This window comes from Salvia splendens, chromosome 20 (assembly GCF_004379255.2).
Source record: "Salvia splendens isolate huo1 chromosome 20, SspV2, whole genome shotgun sequence".
In the NCBI taxonomy this organism is placed as follows: domain Eukaryota; kingdom Viridiplantae; phylum Streptophyta; class Magnoliopsida; order Lamiales; family Lamiaceae; genus Salvia; species Salvia splendens.
In genome coordinates this window covers 23,981,449-24,002,301 of record NC_056051.1, presented here as the reverse complement: position 1 = coordinate 24,002,301, position 20,853 = coordinate 23,981,449, and the positions used below count along the sequence as shown (strand labels likewise).

Genomic DNA, 20,853 nt, shown 5'->3' with positions numbered 1-20,853 from the left:
TTTGTGCGACTCTCAAAGTCCATTACTTGAAGATTGCAAGTTGTGTTATGATTCCTTACATGGGATTGGAAGTTTGAATCATTTCATCTTCTTGTTTTTATTTTTGTTTTGAAAACTAACATGCCACTCTTTTCCTTTAATGGTTGTGCTGTTCATTGCTAGCTTTCATGTTTTAACCTATTTATAAAACTAATTTAATGTGTCATGTCAATTTTTTTAGAATTTCAGTACCAAATTTGGAACCTCGTGAGAATATTGAGATTTTTATACCAAGAAAATTAAGTATTTTCCCAAATGTCAATGATCTAACCTCAAAGAATAAAAGTTCAATAATACAATTACTAAAAATTCCAAGGACCCAGTGTGAAAATCTCTAAGAACTCAATTATAAAAAAAATACTAAAACCCAAAAATTTCAAATATCTATTTACTCATAATAATTTAGCATACATCAAGGGAAAGTAAGTCAAGTACACAAATTTTGAAGTTGAGTTACAGAGTTGATTCTCAACAACAAAATATGCACAAACTGTCACGGCTTTATTCGATAACAAGGAATCAAATTGAGGAACACCAAATAAAACAACAGCAAATGACAAGTCGAACCAACATATATTCCAAGGTATCAGGGTAAGTACGAGAAAGCGCAGTCGCAGCTCAACCAAGACCTAGTTCTTTACTGTAGTCACTTGCCTCAGAAGCATGGAGACAACATCAGGGGAGATTCTGGAAGCTTCTTCCTTCAGGTGGTGGATCTTTCCATCCGTTTCTGCTTCAAGGCGCTTCACATTAGCACCCGAGTCTCCACTGCTCTGCACACGTGAAGGATAAAAGTTCAACCATACAGATAGAGTTTTTCTTTGAATGAGAGTGCTACCATGTAAACATGAGGTATAATGTGCTGAGCACGGCTTCATAGTGAAGAAGATTGATTAAAAGGATTAATGAAATAAAGTCATGTGCCAATTCAAGTATTACCTCGGCCACCTTACTTTGATATTCAGCTTCCATTTGAGCACGGAATTCAGCAATTTCCTTCTCGGCCTCCTCTTTTGCCTGTTTAAGTCTGGCTTGTTTTGCTGCTCATGATAGCCGAAGCACACAAAGATAAAAGTGAGAGTCATTCTATGAGCGGTTCAGCACAACGAATGTAATGTGCTTTTAAGAAGAAGCACTGCATATAAAACTTAAGAAACATTTTTCCAAGACCATGTCAACTACCCGGCTACCCCTATATCCCCCAATGGTTTAGACTGATAGAGAAATATATCCTACATTAGACTTCGTACAGTCATGTTGTCATTATATTTTACAGCCTTGGCTATCAAAGTAAATCAAGAGAGCAAATATTTAATCATGAAATTCTTCGTAAAAAATCATCACCGGTTCTAGCAGCATTGACAATGTGCTGAGCCTCTTGTTCTGCAGCTAGCAAGAGTTGAATTCCATTCTGGCTACTGGAGGCCATGTCGAGGGTGATTGAAACGAGGCTGCACAGATAAAATGATGTAAACAGATTAAACTCGCATCAAGATGATGCAAAAGCATCAGGAGGGGGAAACCACAAAACAACTTCCAAAACAACTGAAGTTCCAATTTATGAATCCCCACATAATCGTTCAAATTAAGAAAACATAACTCAGATCTAGATTCCATAAGGCGATTATGAATAACTGAACCGAGTTTCAAACAACAATCAGTTTCAAATACAATCAAGAATACTACCATGTACTAACTACTACTAATACAAGTATACAACTAACTTAAGCATCAGATTTTCATTGAACTGAAAGCAGAAATGAATAACTCTTCCATACAAAAAAAATTCGGTGAACAACCAATCCAAGAGCCACTAGATATCTCAGACAGATTCACGCATTAATCTGAGAAAACTAAGAATTTCAACAGATCTCAATTTAATTATATCCAATTTTAACCTAACCACATTACCTCCTCTCTAATCGAATTAGTGGAAGCAAACAGCTCAACTCTAATGCGATCCCCAAAGCATGGATTCATTTAGGGCAAAATTTTATCACTACATAAGCAAACATAAAGATCGCAATACTAATTATTCAAACGATCACCACTGCCAAATCACATATCAAATCAGCACACTCAGCAAACAAGGTTACGTCTTGAAACCAAATTCTTAAACTCGAGAATAAACACAGGCAGCCTAATTAACAGAAAGATCTGCAAATTCCGGTCAATGGAACGAGAATTAGCTCCAGCACAACGACAGATCTAACCATCCAATAATTGTACAAATCGACCATGATCGGCAAATTGAGAAAGTTAAGCAAAACTGGGACAGTTAAAAATGAAGAAAGCAGAGAGATTGGAGTAGTGTAAGCACCTGTAGATAGAGAAACTATGAATATGCTAGAGCGTGCTGCAGAAAAATGGATTTGATTGAAGACTGAAGCTTTGATATTTAGACGACACAGTTATGACCTTTTTTATTTTATTTTTCACTAATAAATCAAATCGAAACCTAAAATGAGACCAATCCAAATTCGATTGGGTTAAGTTGGATTTTTGCAATCACGATAATAGGACTTATGACTTGCAAATAAACATTGGGAAAATTATGAAATTTAATTAATTTTTGGCCCTACCACAGTAAATTTGAAAATAAGGGGAATTTTTGAGGTTTAAATATTTAACAAAAATAAGTCGTTTTGTATCGGATGCTTTGTTGACGTTCCACTGGCCACATCAACAACGATTTCTCACAAATTAAGCATCGCGTGACAACTTCAAACCTTATGCTTTTACTATCAAATTTCAAACTAACTAAAACTGAATCTATATTTGAATTATAACAACATACTTATATATAATTACCTAATTAATGATTATAATTTATATGCAGGCTATCTCCTTATTCCTCTTGCCATTCTAGGTGCCCACTTAACATTTTTTTTTCTTCTTCATTAATTTTGTCACATCAATCAAGAAGAGATCTAATTTTGTGAAAGAAATTCTAGTTTTTATAATTGCAGGGGTAAGTCTTCCTTTGACAATCATCATAGGAATTGCAGTTGGATTACTACTATCATTTAATTTTACTCCCCTTTGGAGACATATACAATACAGTAAGAATCTTCAATTTCATTTCTCTCTTTAGTCTCTCTTAATTTCTCAAGTGTTCCTTTTTTATTCGCAGACTTCTACTATCATACTCTGAATGAATCTAATTACATTCCATTCATTGGTATGCTCTCTAATTTTATGTTATAGTAACTATTTTAAATTCTAATTTGCATAAGTCGCTCTACCAATGCAATGTTAATCCTGTCTCCTTATTCTGTCACAACTCATTCTGTTTTCCATGTTATCTCAGCCCTGATCATTGGAATCATCTTGTGGATACCAAAGATAATCATTTGCCCTTTGGTAGTATGGTTTTTGATCTACAAATAAAGAAGATGACTAGGAATTTTGAAGTTAAACTAGGCCAAGGAGGCTACGCTTCTGTTTACAAGGGAAAACTCCGAAGTGGCCATCTTGTAGCAGTTAAATTGCTCGGAAAATTCGGAGCAAACGGACAGGACTTCATTAATGAAATAGCAACTATTGGAAGGATCCATCATGTAAATGTTGTCCAACTTGTTGGCTATTGTGCTGAAAGATCTAAGCGTGCCCTCATTTTTTATTTCATGCCAAATGGCTCGCTTGATAAGTATGTCTTCAATCGAGAAAAATCTTCTTTGTTGGATTGAGATATGAAATTTAAGATTGCAATTGAAGTAGCCCGAGGGATCAGGTATTTGCACCATGGTTGTGACATCCAGATCTTGCATTTTGACATTAAACCTCACAATATACTTCTTGATGATAAGTTCATCCCAAAAATATCAGATTTTGGGTTGGCAAAATTATGCTCCACAAATAAGGAAACAGTGACAATGACGGTAGCTAGAGGAACCATAGGGTATGTTGCTCCAGAACTTATCAATAGAAATATTGGTGCAGTCTCTTACAAGGCTGATGTATATAGTTTTGGAATGTTGTTGATGGAAATGGTGAACTTAAACAAAGACTTGGCACAAAACAATGATGAATCTAGTAAGTATTTCCCAAGTTGGATATACGATCACTTGAACCAAGGCAAGGACATTCACATTGGAAATGTTGATGAAAGTGACGATGGAAAAATTGATTGAAAGATGACCATTGCACTATGGTGCATACAGATGTGTCCAGACAACCGCCCATCAATGAATAAAGTGTTGGATATATTAGAAGGTGACGTTGAACATCTATAAATTCCTGATTATCCATCATATATGGCAGGAAATGAGGAAGAAAGTGCTGTATATTCAAATGCTTCTACATCATTGCTGCATGATGACAATAGTAGTAGCATCATTATTGAGATTATTAGTAATGCTTGAATTTGTCTGGTCATCTACTTTTCCCTAAAACAAGTTCCACTTGTTGTGTATTTGTGATTTTTCCCGTTAATAGATGCACATACGAAGGTCTCTACTTTTCTATTTGTATGACTGTCTCTTGCATGTAAATTGTAAAATGAAAAGAACAAACAATCCACATTTTATGCAAAACTAGACAAATTCTCCCACCATATGATTTCACATTGCCTATAAAAAAAGAAAACAAATTGAACATAAATTTCAGCTTCAACTTTCTCCACAACATAAGAAAACAAATTAACTATATTATACCACAAATCTCTATATATATACTGTTTTTGTGCACTTTTACACATTTCATTCACTATGTAGATGGATATTTTTTTTCTAAAGTTTAAAGTACATTAAAAAACATAAAATGAGGTCCTTCTATAAACAAGTTCAGTAGACAGATTATAAAAGAAACTGTCAAAAATGGTGGATATCTGCAGACGACATGACTCGTTTGTAAGCTTGGGAGAAGAATCAAATCTGTGAGGATCTCTGTAACTAGTTTTCTGTAGCATGTAACTCCAGCGACTGTTTTCAACAGAAGATGTAGTGTTTACGTACCAGCGTGTCGCTCTAGCTATGAACAAACAATGATTTGAACTCAGGGGTTTTGGAGAGACTCAATCGCCTTTTTCCACTGCCCTGCTCTTTGTTTTGAATCCTCAAATAAGAAGATTTTCTTGGGCTGTAACAACAAATAATTCGAGCATAAGATCTGACACATTTCTTTTTTTAAAATAAATAGATCCATCGGGCCATAAAATATAACAACGGACTCAGAGTGGTTTAACAAAGTGACGAAGGAAACCAGACGTGCAATGTTAGATGAGCACTAGATAGAATAGGACTATGCATTCTCGAAAATATCTACACGACCACCACATGAAAATCGAGACTAGTGATCAATGCTGTAATTTGTTTATCATATTTTTCACGTTTTCTTCTTAAAACTGTATAAAATCGAGATAGCATGACTTACCGTGAAAATCTTGAAATTTGAAGGGCTTATCACTTGGACATTGAGCTCATTAGGATTGTCGGACCATGCTACATTTCCTCGAACCTCCAACTTTGCAGGATCGACATAAATTAACTGCGGTTTGTTGGTGAGGATGAGTTGCACCTTCTTGCTCGACAGTTTCTGCAGCTTCTTTACCAAGGAGATCATAAGAACAGATTCGCTAGGCTCCAAGAACTGTTGCCTGTAAAATAGCAACAACACTTAAGTCAAACTCACGGATACCAATTGCTGGTTTGCAACGTGATGGAGAGTATGAGCTACACAGAAAAGCTTGTGATGAGAGTTGTGTAAAGAATAATTCTTTGCACCAACCATTTTGAATCAAATGAATCGATTGAAGCAAGCCTAGTTACGTTAACAGATTCAGAAGCTGACACAGCACCACCATTTCCGTCATAAGTTCTCACTGAACCATCCCCAGCACGCGTTGGGTTCAATGAGGAATCTTGGTCTTCACCTGTCGACTGACCATGAAAGAACAGAGATGAAAGACAAGCTTTGAGATGAATTTACACCAATAGAATGTAGACATGCCCGTTTGCCTTTTCTCTCCAAAATATTAAATAAAAAAAACTCAACGAATGTGCCAATGATTTGATTTTTCACCATTCATTGATATGTTGAGTGTTAATTTCTCATACTTCCACTGAATGCTTGGTCAAAATAATGAGGGGGAAAATGAAAAAAGTCTTACTCCTGGTTCTGAAGCAAGTGTAGGTGGGGTTGTTCCTTCCCTCAATTTAGTCCAATCAGTACCCTTGAAAAAAGGATGGTTTTTAAGTGTAGCATAACCACCGTTTCCTGCACCTGGTCGCCTACTCGGATCCATGTCCTACACCAAACGTTACATATAGTCAGGCAAAGAATATACTATTATAGTTGATTAAAATACAATACATGGCAACCTCAAGCATAACAATTAACAAAGGTGAACCCAATCAAATAGTTAGAGTCGATAGAGTTACATTTGTATACATCAAATATCAACAGGAGTTAGGAATATATAGTGATGTTATGCGTTAGTTGTTACCAATAACCGATCAATGAGGTCCCGTGCTTCATCTGAAAAGTAATTCGGAAATCTAAGATCTCTAGCTACAATTCTTTGGAACATAAGCCATTCGCTCGTATCTTTAAAAGGCGAAATTCCTGCAAGCATTTGGTACACGATGCATCCAAGTGCCCAAAGGTCATTCCTGGATAAAACACCTCAAGTCAATTTTGAAACTAGAAAACTATGGAGAAGTCTTCTAATTATAAGACCAAATACGAAGAATTAGGAAAACAAAATAAAAATAAAATACCCAAAAGTGGCTGGGGAGGAATTTAAAACTTCTGGAGGTACGTAAGCAGCTGTCCCGACAAAGGTGCAAGCTTTATCATCTGAGAAATACAAGAAAAGTTTAAATGAATTAGTCTTATATCGTGACTTTTACTTCCTGCACGAATTAGCAGAATATAGATAGAAGTACCCGATGCTGCATTCGGAAGGACAGTGACCCGACTGCCTTCCATGGGCTTTACACTACCAAAATCAGCAATCTTGATATGGCCGTCGGTAGTAAGTAAAAGGTTCTCCGGCTGGTATTTTAGGAAATGTCAGCATATTGATAAGAAATAGGAATGAGGCTCATTGCGAAGTACCTTAATATCTCGATGTATTAATCCCATACTATGTATATATTCAAGAGCATCCACAACTTGAGCTGCGTAAAAACGAGCCTCATCCTCAGACAATCGACCTTTCTGCACCAATAAAACCAACAATATCAACATTACAGACTTCCTAGGGAAAAAAATGGCATTTCATTTCATTTTGAAAAAAATATAAAATAAATAGAAGCCTTATCTATAACGTCTAAAGATTACTTACCCTAGTTATTTGATCAAAAAGCTCACCACCATCACAGGATTCAAGAGCCATGTCTTCATAATGTTAAATGCAAGAATGTCAAATTAGCCTCACGAAAAGGCCACCGACATGGCAAAGAAATGCTGTTTAGTGTCACAAGAGAATACTTACAGAGGGAGCAACTGTCTTGAAAAGTAAAATACAACCGCACTACACCAGGATGGTCTAGCTGGTCCAGTACTATACGCTCCAATTTAACATATGCTGTTTTATTTTCCTTAGTGATGAACGTTTTGTCCATGATCTTCATGGCATAAACCATTCCAGTGTCTTTCTTTTTTGCTCTAACAACCTGTACACATAAAGAAGAAAACGGATAAATGCTCGGTCTGCAACCACCGCCCACCATTAGTACATTCCCTCTTTCCTTTTAAACAATTTAGAATAAATCTTTCGAAGTGCTGGAAATGAAGAAGAGAAATGCTAAGAATGTCTAAAGGAAACTAGTCACTGTCAAATACTATATGCTTTCTTCCACCAAACATTGCAATCTACCATTGGGAAAATCTTCGAACCATCTAGCACAAAAGTCTAAACCTGCTGATCATCCTAGAACATACTGGAATAAGTTAGCGAGCTCATAAAATAGATACACAGCTTAATTACACTATTTACCACTAAAATATGAAAAACAGGACCAACTAGAAGAAATCGGGAATCATAGTAAGTCAAATAACTCTTTCTCCCATCACCTCTCGACTACATCTAGCATCCATCCTCAGCAAACAAAACCGGCAAAATAATCAAACAAGATACCCTGCATACCATAATAATGTCTTCCAATAATGTCTTTAGGGGCCTTTACCACCACATAGTGCGTTATACAAATTCTCTCATATTATTGGTACCTACTAATTCTAAACATATGTTGCTCATTATCCTTTTTAATGACATAAATCATCATCAGTGAAGCTGATTTCTTATGTTCCTACAAAACTACGGTGTTTCTCTCCTTCAGGCTGAATCACCAGATTAAGCATGACAGTAACTCATCAACAGAAGACCCCTAAGACCATTTTGTAGTTCAACAGTTGTAATTTTGTTTTCGAAGCTCATTTTCTCACCACCAAAGAGAGCTTGTACCATTAATCTATAATGAGACAAAAGAAACTCAAATAATTGGCAGTCATCAATGTGCACTCACTAATGGAGGCGACAAACACGTTGAAGTCACAAAAAAATAAACTAACCATATGCCCCTTTTCCCCACCAACTTCAAATAAATGCTTCAAACAAATCAACCAAACAAGCTAAAACAAAGCAAAGCAGCTAACAAGAAACAAGAATCGACCCAAAAATAGCACCAAGAAACAGAGGACACAACAAAAATTGAGAGAGGAGAAAGCAAATTGGACCTTTGAATAAGAACCAACACCATAAATCTTCTCGAGCTGAAAATCTTGGATGCTGAAATTCTCCTGTGGGGCTCTGAACGCAAAACTCTTGGATCTCAGAGGCGTATCACTGCTCTCAATCTTGACCTTCGAATCAAAATCCTTCTCCATCGATCCTCCCTCTTCCTCCATCAATGCCGTTTCCCCCAAAATCCCCTAACTCTCACATGCAGAGAACATGGTAAATCTCTCTCTCTCTCTCTAGCTTTGATAAAAAAAAGGAAAATCTGGGAAAGTGAAAAGGGGGATGCGAAGACCGTTGAACAGCAGGAAATCAATCGCGGAAACCTGAGAGATGACAGCACATGAAAACGTCAAATCAAGAATTTTTTTGGCGATGCTATGCATATATTCGTGTTTTCTCTCTCCCCAATTCGAATAGTCCCGAGAAAGCGAATGATTCCATACAGAAATTTATGTATGTATGAAATTGAATCGATGTATTGTGAATGAATATTATTATTCTTGGGTGAAAAAGGTGGGAGCTTTATGAATTTTTGCGAGGCCCGAAAAAGGGAAAGGCTATGAATGTGGGATGAATGGGATTCGGAGGGGAAGAGTGTGTCTGCATGTATGGAGATCGACGAGCACATGAAATTGAATGATGGCCACCATCTATTTCTCACATTTCTATATATATATATATATATAAAGGGTAATATTGCAAGTAATATGTTGTCAAATTTTACTAAGTATAATACAATTCGAATATACAAAAGTAACTTTGTATATGTATAGAACTAGGGGTGGGTATTTGGTTAATGACTTTTTTTCTGTTTCCTTTCGGGTCCGGTTTCTAATTTTAAGCTAAATCTAACTGATAATTGAATTTGTTCGGTTCAGGTCGGTTCGGGTCGGGTCCGATTAAATTGGTTAAGTAATTAGCAAATCGGTTCGGTTACGGTTAGAATTTTCACGAAAATTCGAATCAATTCACCCGTTAATTGTTTTGGATATTAACTGAACCAACCATTTAACTAGGCCTAGTATGTATTATTGTCGCCAGTCTTGTGGAATATATATAAAAAATATTAACCTTGTATTGTATGTATGTTCACAATATATAGTTATAAATAAGTTTAATAGAGATTAATTATACCACTGAAGAAAAAAAACGAAGACTCATTAGACTAAAATATTACGTTACATATTCTAAATATTAAGTAGTATTGGATTATATATATTCGATAAAACAACGTTCATAAGACTCAATCTTATCTAATCAATCAAACTGAACATCATCATCGTATCAAGACTAATCTTTTGCATCATTGGGATTAAGCATTGGGCCAATCTACTGTATGAACATATTCTTGAAATACAATCTTGTCTAATCTAGTAAACTGAAGATCATGTTATATCGCATCATTAAATTGCACACATATATAAATGGAATTATACTAAAAAAATGAATTATTAGTAATTCAGCATTAAAAGGGTAAATAGCTTCAACAAAGAAAAACAAATGAACCCTCACATGTTAAAATCATGTTTGTGAGCATGCATGCAAGTTGCAATATATTTTGTGTTTCACTTTGATTTTAATCATTTATATAATAAAATACATAGAAAATATTAACTTATATTTAAGGAGGAGATGGTCGTGGATCTTGAACTTGGTCCAAAGTCATAGCTCAAAGATCTAATTTTAAGAATTGGGCCTTGTAAAACAGATTCATGTTTCGAGACTGGGATCCGATCCCGATCCCGACCCCGACCCCATAGAGACACGATCTATACATTATACTCTCCCTATATCTTGGTTCGTTCCATGTAAAATTATCATTCTTTTTTTAGTAATTTTATATCATCATTAGTTTATTTACTGAATACTACAAATTACCAAAAAAAAAAAAACAATTTTCAAAGCTTTTTGTATCTGATCAAATTTACTATACATCCCACCCATCACTTCTCCTACCAAACTCCAGCTTCCTATCACTTAAACTCCCATACATTTCAGCAAACATCTGCAAACACTTGCTTCTCACCCCATAGTGAGCCTGAGTGTTCTTGCTGATCGCCACTCCCATAAACTTCGACGTGTCGATCGCCCATGCGGGCCTCACATACTCCACCGATGTTGACCCTGAGCTCGCGTTCGCGTACAAATAGTTCATAAGGACATCCTCGCAGTTGAAAAACTTATCGACCAACGCCCTACCCGGGGCGGCTTGCTCGCTCCAATACCTCTCGAACGCTACCTGGCTGTCGAAGAAGGCGGCCCCGGTCAAGATGATGTTGTACCCATTGTGCTTGCGTGCGTGCTTCTCGGCTCTGTACTTCAACGGGTCGCCATTGGCGAGGCGGGGGTAGAAACCGATGATCCGGTCCTGACGCTCACGCCAAACCCGAAATCCACGCTCCACGTCATCGCATGTCATCATGATGTCGTCGTCCAGCTCTAGGACTGCTCGGGTCTTGATGAGCGGGTCAGCCCTGAACCGATTGTTCAGCGAGTTTTTCTTCTCCACCCGTATCCTCACTGGGACCGCTGAGTCAAAATCACTCAGCAGCGGAGGCTCTCCTTTGTTCCACACCACAACAATCTCCCTCACCGAGGAGCATCTCGAGTAGTGCTTCACGTACATATTCAGATTCCATAGTCGAGCGTCGTATGTCATCGTTAGGAGAGTGAACTGAGAGTAGTGACCGTTAATCGGATAGGCTTCCTGCGCGCCATTCCCTCCATATATGTATTTCACTGCAGTGCATGTCAATGCCACGGCCACCACGATCATAAAAACAAGGACAAACGTAGCAAGGCAGGTGTTTGACCTCGTTCTGGTACGAAGAGTCGAGCTTGCTCTGTTCAAACGACTGCAAAAAAGTCTGACCTTTGAAGATAAGTTTGGCCTTTCCCAAGCCAAGACGGCGACTGTGTCGCTTCTCTTCCCCATGTTGTGGGGACACCAACTTAACGGTACAATACCCCTCACGGCCCCAACTAGGATACCGACGAGTACAATCAATGCAGCCACTGAAACAACTGAGGCCAATCCCAGAATAAAACAATGAATGGAATCTCCTGAGGGGACTCGGTCCCCATCAACGACAGCAATCCATTCACCCGAACTCAGCTGCTGCACATCTATGTGATGGCTGCGGGCACCATTCCAAGAATTTACTCCCTTATTTAAATCTTCAAGACTGAAGGGAACATTCACCTCTTTAAATTCATCAGTGGTCAAAGCTTCGATTTTGAACAGACGAGTCTTGCGACCGTACGTCTCGCCACAGTCTTGACCAACGCGATATAGATCTCCGTTATACACAAAAGGCCTGCCTCCATTCCGAGCTCCCATAGTCTTGTATGTGTTGTATATGGGATTCTTTTTATGAGGCTTCCAAGGGCCAAGAGGCGAGTCGCTATACCAAATCTCGAGCTGACCATTTTGCTCTGTGCCAATCCAACTATTATCAGAGCCAAAAAGCCACAATTTACCCTCGTGTGCGATGATGGAGGAGTCAATAAGGGGTCTTTTCAAAATTATCTTCTCAAGTGTCCATTTCAACGGGAAGCTAGTTGCACGATACAGGCGGACGTCACCATTGCCACTGCCCTCAGGAACCATATATATCTGCAAGGAACAATAAAAATTGAAGAAGTCGAGAAATGAAAATGGATCAACAATACCCATGCGGCTCGAAGTTGGGATCTTACGTTTCCATTGTAATCAAAGACATAAGGATAAGAAAGGTGCCATTCTTCATCTAGAGCGATACCCAACTGCTGCCATGTCACTCCCTTGTCTACACTCAGTGCAACTCCAATATCTCCATGCCATGTAACCGAATTTTTCGTTTCAAAAAAGAGGTACATGACATCACCCTGAATCATTCGATCGAAAAGAACATCAATGAAACATGTCAGAAAAGAATACAGACAGGCAGGTAAGAGCATATGACGGAACTGAATCAGCATTGTTTAATGGGAAATCCAAACATTCCGAAAGCAAACTACCAGATTATATATGCAATAATCGGCAACAAAAGGTGGTAAGGAGCTCAACAAGAAATAAGTTAGAATTCCATGCCCATGATGAAGATGAATTCATTAACCATCTCGATGAGTCTTAAACTGTCCTGGAAGTGTTAATTGCAAAGGGTAATCCAAGCCAAGTGAAGAGAACTACTGAGATGTGTCTAACGTTTGTTATTAATCAACGAGATGCAATAAAGACATACTAACTTTAGCAACATACTCATGATCTTGATTCTTATTTTAGCTCCACTCCAATTCGACTGAAGTTTCTTAATTCCCTCATTAAGAATCTTTAATTATTAATGGTAATTATGTAATAAAGGATAAGAGAAATATTTCTTTGAGAGAAAAGGAGAGGCACTACATTATTGTTTTATTTCCCAGCCAGTTTTCTAGTTGGAATCCATCTCCTTTTCACAACCATAGTTGGAAGTTGGAACATGCTGTCCAACAAACAAGGATATAAACTAAATCCACTTAACATTAAGTAATTTTTTATCCTCTCATCCCATATCCAGTTTACACCTTTATACTCTGCTTTATTCATCAGAGCATCCTTCCCACTTCACATCAGGACAAAATAATAATAGAAAATCCGATGGGGCACTAATATGAATTTTTTCAGAGTATTTCATTGGGACCATCAGAAACAATATAACACATTTTAAGCCATTGAAACGATAAAAATGATCGTCAAGAGATTCAGAAAGCAGACATAATAGCCAATTCAACTGCAGAAATGATTTAACAGAATGAAGTCGCAAAAAGAGAAATAGCAGAACTGTATCAAATCTTGAGAAGCAAAGCAAGCGATCACAGATTACTTTTCAACAGAGAGAAATACTACTACAAAACATAAAATTTACCTGTATATAAAGAAAGGGGTCAGCAACAAAGTTGCTGGGAAATCCAGCATCAGAAAGAGAGGCACAAGTCATCAATGGGTTGGCTACGGGCCATGCTGCACTCTTATCCTTCCACACATTCATCTGCAACCAAATTTCAACTAGTGGTCATGAGCAATACCATTTCAATTACCACAAACTCCTCGATTCAATACTTCTATGATACTAATCAAAGTCTTAGATAGCATAAATAATGCTAAACCAGAGTAATTCACATGCTTAAACACGACTCTTGGTAGTCAATCTAGAACTCCAAAAACAGAAAACAAAAAAGAGAAAGGCCATGGGTGACATGCACACACATCTTTCTAGTTTCTAGTGTTGAAAATTTGAAAGAAACAATAATCTATTCAGGGGAAAACAAGTTTATTTTTTTCTTTTACATTAAACTGTACCTAATAAAGTTCTAAACTTTAATAATACCGCAAAATAGTGGAACCACTACAAGAAAAGGGTAAAAAATTAAATTAGGGGGAAAATTATCTGCATCCCCTGAAAATTGAATTTTCCTTATGCAATCTATTCTCAATCTACTCCTAATTCAAGAGTTTTCAATTTTATACATCAACTAAATCACACTAAAAAGAAGGAATTTAGACTTAGTTTTCTCTTGAATAGTCAAACTTCGCTCAGCCCAGATGAAGTAGAGAGAGAAACATTACACATTGATGCTGAAATCAAAATAAACTACAAAAAAATTGACTTTTAAACCCATTCTCCACCAAAAATAACTCGAAATTAGAAATGCAACGAAAGCCGAAAACCCAGGATCCAGAAAGAAAGCTTCAAACATCATCATCTCTCTTTCCCTCTCTACAAACACACACACACTTATATATATATATAAATATATCTAAACATACGTGAATTGGGAAGAAAGAGAGAAACTCACAGATTCAATAGGTCTGAGAGAGAAAGGGGAGTCCCCATAGAAGACGCCTAGGGCCCAGGAGCCCTCGCTGTCATCCAAACAACCAAGCGCCGCGATCCCCTGGCGTACGTTAGGCGTGACCATGTACCTCCCATACAAACTCCCAATCGCCCCCAAAACCACAAACGACGACAAAAAATACGCAAAAGTTGACGACAGCGCACACGCCTCGCTATTCCCGTTCCCGTTCTTCCCGCCTCCGTGCCACCGCCACCCTCCGCCGCTCGACCCCATTTATTCCTATTTTTATTTCAATTAAACAAAAATTAAACCAACTATCGACGCCGCAGCCGCCGGAGAATCCTCACCGCCGGAGCAGCGCCTCTGCATGCAACGGAAACACTAGAATTCCCTGCATTAATTCTCGAAATTCTGAAATAAAATCGCCTTTCCTTTTTTTTACTTTTCTTCTTTTGATTTCAATTTCGATTTCGATTTCGACTTCGAATTAAAGAGTTTGGATTGTTGAAAATTGAAATGGTAATGCGACAGAGAGAGTGGAAAAGGTGTAATGAAATTGACGGACAGTGTTGAATGAGTTGGCGGTAGGGATTGGAGGGTGGTGGATTGCTGGATTTGGGGGTTTGGCACCTTCTCTATTTCTCCAACTTCATGTCCATCTCTTTTTTTCTCAGTGTTTCAGAATTTAGATATATCTCTCTCTGCAAATATGCGAGAACACGGTTTAGCGCTTTCTGTTATCCAATGCCGAAATTCTTAGCGATTTACTTTGTGATTAGTGAAATGCGAGATCATAATCTCTTGATTATGGGTGACTAACAGTCGTCAAAGATTCTGAGATAATTAGATTTTTTAAGTAGCTTTTGCATTATGGGGACATGATTGTAATTTATTGTAATTAGTTAATTACAGTAGGTAATATTCTTATTTTGGCATCAAAATAAATGCAGTTCTCCTATTTTTTTCAATGGATTGCTCCCTAATTAATGCTCGTGATATTTGAATTAATCAGGAATTAATGACGCTATTTTATTTTATTTTTGACACGTATAAAGATGTAATATTAAAAGGTATGAACAGTGAAGGCCAATTGTCACTGCATTCACCAAACAATTCGATATCAATTTTATCCTTTACTTTTGTGATGAACACGAAATTGCTTTATTTTAGCATTCTTCACAATCGATCACTAAATTTTTATATAAATTCAATTATATTCAGAATTTAGGCTTTGTTTGTTTCTAGTGTTAATTGCTATTTTTGCATGTCTGGTCAATTTAAGAATAATGTAAATATGTCACAAACAAAATGTGTATCGGTTCCAACACTTGTAGAAATTTATTTTTATCACCTAGCAAAATTTGAAAATATTTTGTTCTTAAAATGTCTATGGTACATTACCACCGATAACTCGTCATTTGAGGCACTTAGGTATTCATTTAGAAGCAAATATTTTAAACGAAAATCGTATATATTACTACATCCGTTATGCACTCTTTCTTTTTTAGTCCATCCCACAAAAATATGCACTTTCTGATTTTGGAATATCTTTCTTCTCTAATAAGATAGGACTCATTCTCCACTAATAATACTATATTTACTTTTTATCTCTATCTCTCTTACTTTCTCAATTTTGCATTAAAACTCGTGCCAAACATTTTCTCTCTATCTATCTCTGGCTTTCTCAATTTTGCATTAAAACCTGTGCCAGACCCAAAGTGCATATTCTTTGGGGACGGAGGGAGTATGATTTATGAATATTACACGAATCTATGCCTAATCAATTTGAGCTATACTAATATCTTTGACTTATTTGAAAATTTTAGGTTCTCAGTCTCATTTAGAGCATCCACCATAGTTCGTGGACAAGCAATAGCTCAGCCATAACTCAGCCACAAACTCCTCTGTCACATCAGCAGCACTAAATTCCTCATGTCACATCAGCAGGACAAGCAACTGGACAAGTAATAGCTTACCTATAGCCCAGCCACATTATCAGCACTAAAAACAAATAATTAAACAATCACACAAAATACGGAATTAAATTTACGACACATATACGGGAAAATTCAATAATAATATTAAAATTGTAAAAAGTACATTAATTAAAAAAAGTCAAATAAAAAAAATTACATTACTTTAAAAAAAACTCCTAATCCACGCACGAGCCCCCCGCCTCCGCCGCCGCCTCATTCCTCGTCGTCGTCGCAGTCGTCGCCGCTATCCGAGACCCCCAAATCTGCGGCATCTGAGCCCGTGTCGAAGCCCCCCACCTGTGCCGCGCCGGGATTCAAATCCTCTCACATACTCACGAGCACGGCGTGAAAAAAACTCTTCTCCTCGGGGTCAGTTGCATTCTTCCATTGATCTATGATCTTGATCATCTAAGCCCACGCTTGTTGACGCGCCAAGAAGACGAGGTCGGCTGTCGAGCTGCCAACAGGGGGGATGCCGACTGGACCTCCTGGGACCTCTGGCGCTCGCGTTGCGCCCGCCTTTGACCAACCGGGCAAGTGCGGCGAGTAAACGCTGGAGGGGACGGGTCTCCTGAGCATCTTCGGGGAGGTCGTGGGAACCGTTGTTGCTACCGCCGGCGTATTCACCTGAATAGTTCAAGCGCTGCTTCTTCGGCCAGCCCGCATCGACACCTGCCCGAAACTTCTCGGAGTCCATTAGCACCTTGTAGCAGTTCCAGTAGGTGAAGTCCTTGTAAAGGCCGGGCTGGGGGAACTGTTTCTCTGCCAGCCTCCTGCAGTCCTCGTCAGTTTGGCCACTGGACTTCATTCGGAGGGCGTTGGTGTACAAGCCCAAAAATCGGGAGACCCCAGCCCGGATTCAGTCCCGCCCCTTCCCACACTCTTCCCCGCTGCGTGGCCTCCCCTCCGGGCAAAATGCCTTGTAGGCTGCTGCTATTTTAGCCCACAAGTTGAGGATCCTCTGATTGTTCGAGGCGAGGGGGTCATCGCAAACACTGACCCACGCCTTGGACAGCGCGACGTTCTCCGCGTCTGTCCACTTCCTCCGTACCTCCGGCTGCGACGACTCGCCGACCACCTTTTTTCCCTTCTTCTTCTTGGGCGCGCCCCGGCCCCGCCCCACGGGAGTGCCCGGTGCCCCGAGATCTATACCCAACTCCTCTAAGGAGAAGGTCTCAATCCCCTGGAACTGCGTCTCCGATGGGGTCGATGTGTGCGAAGAAGCAGTACCAAAATCAAAGCTGGGGCGATAGACGTCAGAGCCCCCCGGCGTCCCCTGCATCCCTCCCCCCCCGGCGTCCCATGCATCCCCGGGTACCCCGGTGTCATCTGCATCCCGGGTGCCCACCCCGGCATCATCGGCATCCCGGGTTGCATCCTCGGTACCCCCTGCATCGCAGGACCCCCCGGCATCCCCTGTCATCCTGGCATACCACCCCCAAATGCCATCCCGGGCATCATCTGCTGTCAAGGGTACATGTTGTTGTAGTACCCGGGCATCTGACTCCATCCACCTCCAACGGGGACCGTGGGAGTTTGAGACCCGCTCGTCCCTGAAGTTGGCTCGTTGTTGAAATTCATTTCCTGTTGTTGCTATTGTACAGAAATTAAGATAGAGAAAGTACTCGTTAAAACAAGTGGTGCGAATGAAAATGACTTGCAAATCGCGTATATAAAGAGTTCCGAAAATAAAAATAAAAATAAAAAAACCGCTCATCGGTCGCTCGCTGATCGGGAGGCTGCAATAGAGGCGAGCGCCCGGGAATCGGCGTGCGCTCGCCGAAATTCTCGCCGATTTGGCGCTCGCCGGCTGCAATAGTTCGGCGAGCGGATCGGCGAGCCGGTCGCTCGCCTATTATTGGAGATGCTCTTACTACAAATAAGCTAAACATAACGGAATTTGTGGATTGAAAATATTTAATTGTCTCTATTAATACATAGATGAGAGAGCGGTCACACTAAATAGAAAATAATTATATTTTTGTATATAGATTAAGCTAGTAATGGCTAAATCAATATAGTTTTAATTTGGTCCGTGATCAAATTAATAGCTGAAATATCTGGTGATTAGGTTTGAGTCATGCTCAATTAATTACATTTCATTTGGTCATATTTTTCTCTTGGTCCGCTTTATTTAATATTTATAAAAGCTTGTTGATAATGTATTAAGCATGTAATTAAAATTATCATTCAATGTAATTTGAGGATTCAAAAGGATGAAATGAAAATTTAAGGTAATAATTTAACTATTTATTGGATGTGGGATTTCTTGTAAATATAATACTCCATCCGTCCACGAAAAATAGGATTTTCATTTTCTGCACTCGTTTTGAAAAAATGAGGAGTAATAAATAGTTAAAGTGGAGATAAAGTAAAGTACAAGAGAAAATAATGTAGAGAAGTCTCTTGTCTATATTATTTTTACTCTTACTTTTCATTCTCTCCACTTTAACTATTTATTATCATTTTTTCAAAACAAGTGCAGAAAATGAAAGTGCCCTATTTTTCGTGGACGGAGGGAATATACTACTTAGTACTTCCGTCCACAAAAAATAGATCAGTTTTATCAATTTGTGTCGTCGACTAAAATTAGACTTATTTCTAAATATAAAAAAATTAACATTTAAATTTGGTGTCTTTAGGAAAAAGAAATGACTATATTTATCATAATCAATACAGTTTACCTAACAATTCAACTTGTTTATTCTTAATCATATTCCCCATATAAAACTATACTCCTATAGTTTATTCGTAAGACTCGTGTCGTCAACTCGTCATGATATAAAAATTTCTTGATTTTGTAATGATACATCAGTCACTAATTTTTTGGTGGAAGGATAAATGATTGTAAGAAATTTGAAGCATGACATTATTCTTTAACAAACTTCAATTACTTTAAAGTGGTTTTAACGAGTCGTTACAGAAAATGATACTTAACTACTAGCTAGCAAGGCCTAAAACAGGAATGAAGAAACTTAATTTATTAGAAAATCACATTAAAATATTTACTATATACATAAGGGAATCATTTTAATATTTTATTTATATTAAATTAAAAATAAATTTGGTTTTCGTTTGAATTTCTTTTTCAAATTACAAGCTATCGAAAATCTTGGATCTTAATATAAATTTACATGAATTGGCGTCATTAATTTTTGTTGTAATTGGAAAAATATTATTTGATAAAAATATGTACATAATCACTTAATATGTGGTGGAATTTCCTTCAATGGATCATATTTCCGGTGTCTTATGCTAGGAATTATTATATGTAGAGGAATATTCACAGCATATATTCCACAGGTGTACGGCACATTGCATATGTTCCATAGGTATTACTTATATTTAACCATAGAAAGCAAATATATTTATTTATTTATTACTCTAAGAATTTGAGTTTAAAGTTTAAAGTGTTCACAAATACTAAAACCAAGAGCTCATTACTTTGTTCCTTATCGTTAAATAAGCATAGAGAAGAATATGCGATACATAAATTAGTTAAAGCAATTGATAGGGGCTAATACATATCCAATTATCCAAGATTATCAGATATAATAATTATTCCAGTTTTTATTCTTATCTTTAAAGTTTAAAGGTGAAAGAATAAAGTAAGCTTAGATTTTATGCCATTATAATTTATTGTGTAATTTAAACGGATCAAAATGATAAAAAAACATAAACATTGATTTGTTCCAAATCTGCCATTTAATTCGAACAAATTCCAATAGATTACCACTAATTAAAATTTGATTTTGCTATATATACAAAATTTCCTTCAGTGGATCATATTTATATGCTAAACAATAAAAAAAAGTGTAAAACCCAATTATATGGGGAAAATTGTTAGGGGAATTAGTTGAACACCTTTTTATCCTTTAGTTTGGTATATTGGCCGTACACAAAATTTAGGTGACACATTAAAAAGTGTAACATGTGGCAACGGTGTTTGTCACGTTTAAATTTTATCAAAAATATATTTATCGTTATATTCTAAATTTTGGATCGAGATTTATACTATTAACACATATATGGAAATTTATTTGACAATTACAAAATCTGATAATATAACTATGATAATAAAATATTTATGCTACTATTAAATTTGCAATATACTACGCAATTTTATAATTTCCAAAATTATGATTCTTGGTAATATCCAATGATAGGTTTTTGACTCATTTATGACAAATGTGATAAATATTCTTGTCATCTTGATATTGCATTGGTGGTCATGTTTTTATTCACGAGTCCACGACTCTAGTAACTCTCTATACATTAAATTAATGAATAAAAGTTGTGATCCATATTTATTTATAGTTTTATCATTTTTTTCAA

The 20,853-nt window shown here is 37.5% G+C and overlaps 3 protein-coding genes across 4 annotated transcripts; all 3 read right to left on the bottom strand.

The window, feature by feature from the left end:
* Window positions 1-400: 400 nt before the first annotated feature.
* Window positions 401-2,516, bottom strand: LOC121783091 (V-type proton ATPase subunit G 1-like). The gene is made up of 4 exons (XM_042181144.1): window positions 2,360-2,516; window positions 1,384-1,490; window positions 979-1,079; window positions 401-812 (listed from the first exon to the last, which is right to left on the bottom strand). The coding sequence occupies exons 2-4, from the start codon at window positions 1,466-1,468 to the stop codon at window positions 669-671; spliced, it is 330 nt and encodes a 109-aa protein (XP_042037078.1). The 5' UTR covers window positions 1,469-1,490; window positions 2,360-2,516; the 3' UTR covers window positions 401-668.
* A 2,151-nt stretch (window positions 2,517-4,667) lies between these two features.
* Window positions 4,668-9,357, bottom strand: LOC121782835 (3-phosphoinositide-dependent protein kinase 2-like). The gene is made up of 11 exons (XM_042180805.1): window positions 8,722-9,357; window positions 7,478-7,658; window positions 7,328-7,380; window positions 7,099-7,200; window positions 6,927-7,035; window positions 6,759-6,837; window positions 6,485-6,650; window positions 6,149-6,286; window positions 5,767-5,918; window positions 5,413-5,635; window positions 4,668-5,118 (listed from the first exon to the last, which is right to left on the bottom strand). Exons 1-11 carry the CDS (start codon window positions 8,890-8,892, stop codon window positions 5,035-5,037), a joined length of 1,458 nt encoding a protein of 485 aa, XP_042036739.1. The 5' UTR covers window positions 8,893-9,357; the 3' UTR covers window positions 4,668-5,034.
* A 1,182-nt stretch (window positions 9,358-10,539) lies between these two features.
* Window positions 10,540-15,407, bottom strand: LOC121782960 (glucosamine inositolphosphorylceramide transferase 1-like). Of its 2 annotated transcripts, none has more exons than XM_042180974.1 (4): window positions 14,543-15,407; window positions 13,612-13,734; window positions 12,425-12,592; window positions 10,540-12,341 (listed from the first exon to the last, which is right to left on the bottom strand). In XM_042180974.1, the coding sequence occupies exons 1-4, from the start codon at window positions 14,813-14,815 to the stop codon at window positions 10,653-10,655; spliced, it is 2,253 nt and encodes a 750-aa protein (XP_042036908.1). In that variant the 5' UTR covers window positions 14,816-15,407; the 3' UTR covers window positions 10,540-10,652. The 2 variants fall into 2 exon arrangements, with proteins under 2 accessions (XP_042036908.1, XP_042036909.1); XM_042180975.1 differs by lacking the exon at window positions 14,543-15,407 and adding an exon at window positions 14,313-14,439.
* Between the last annotated feature and the right edge of the window lie 5,446 nt (window positions 15,408-20,853).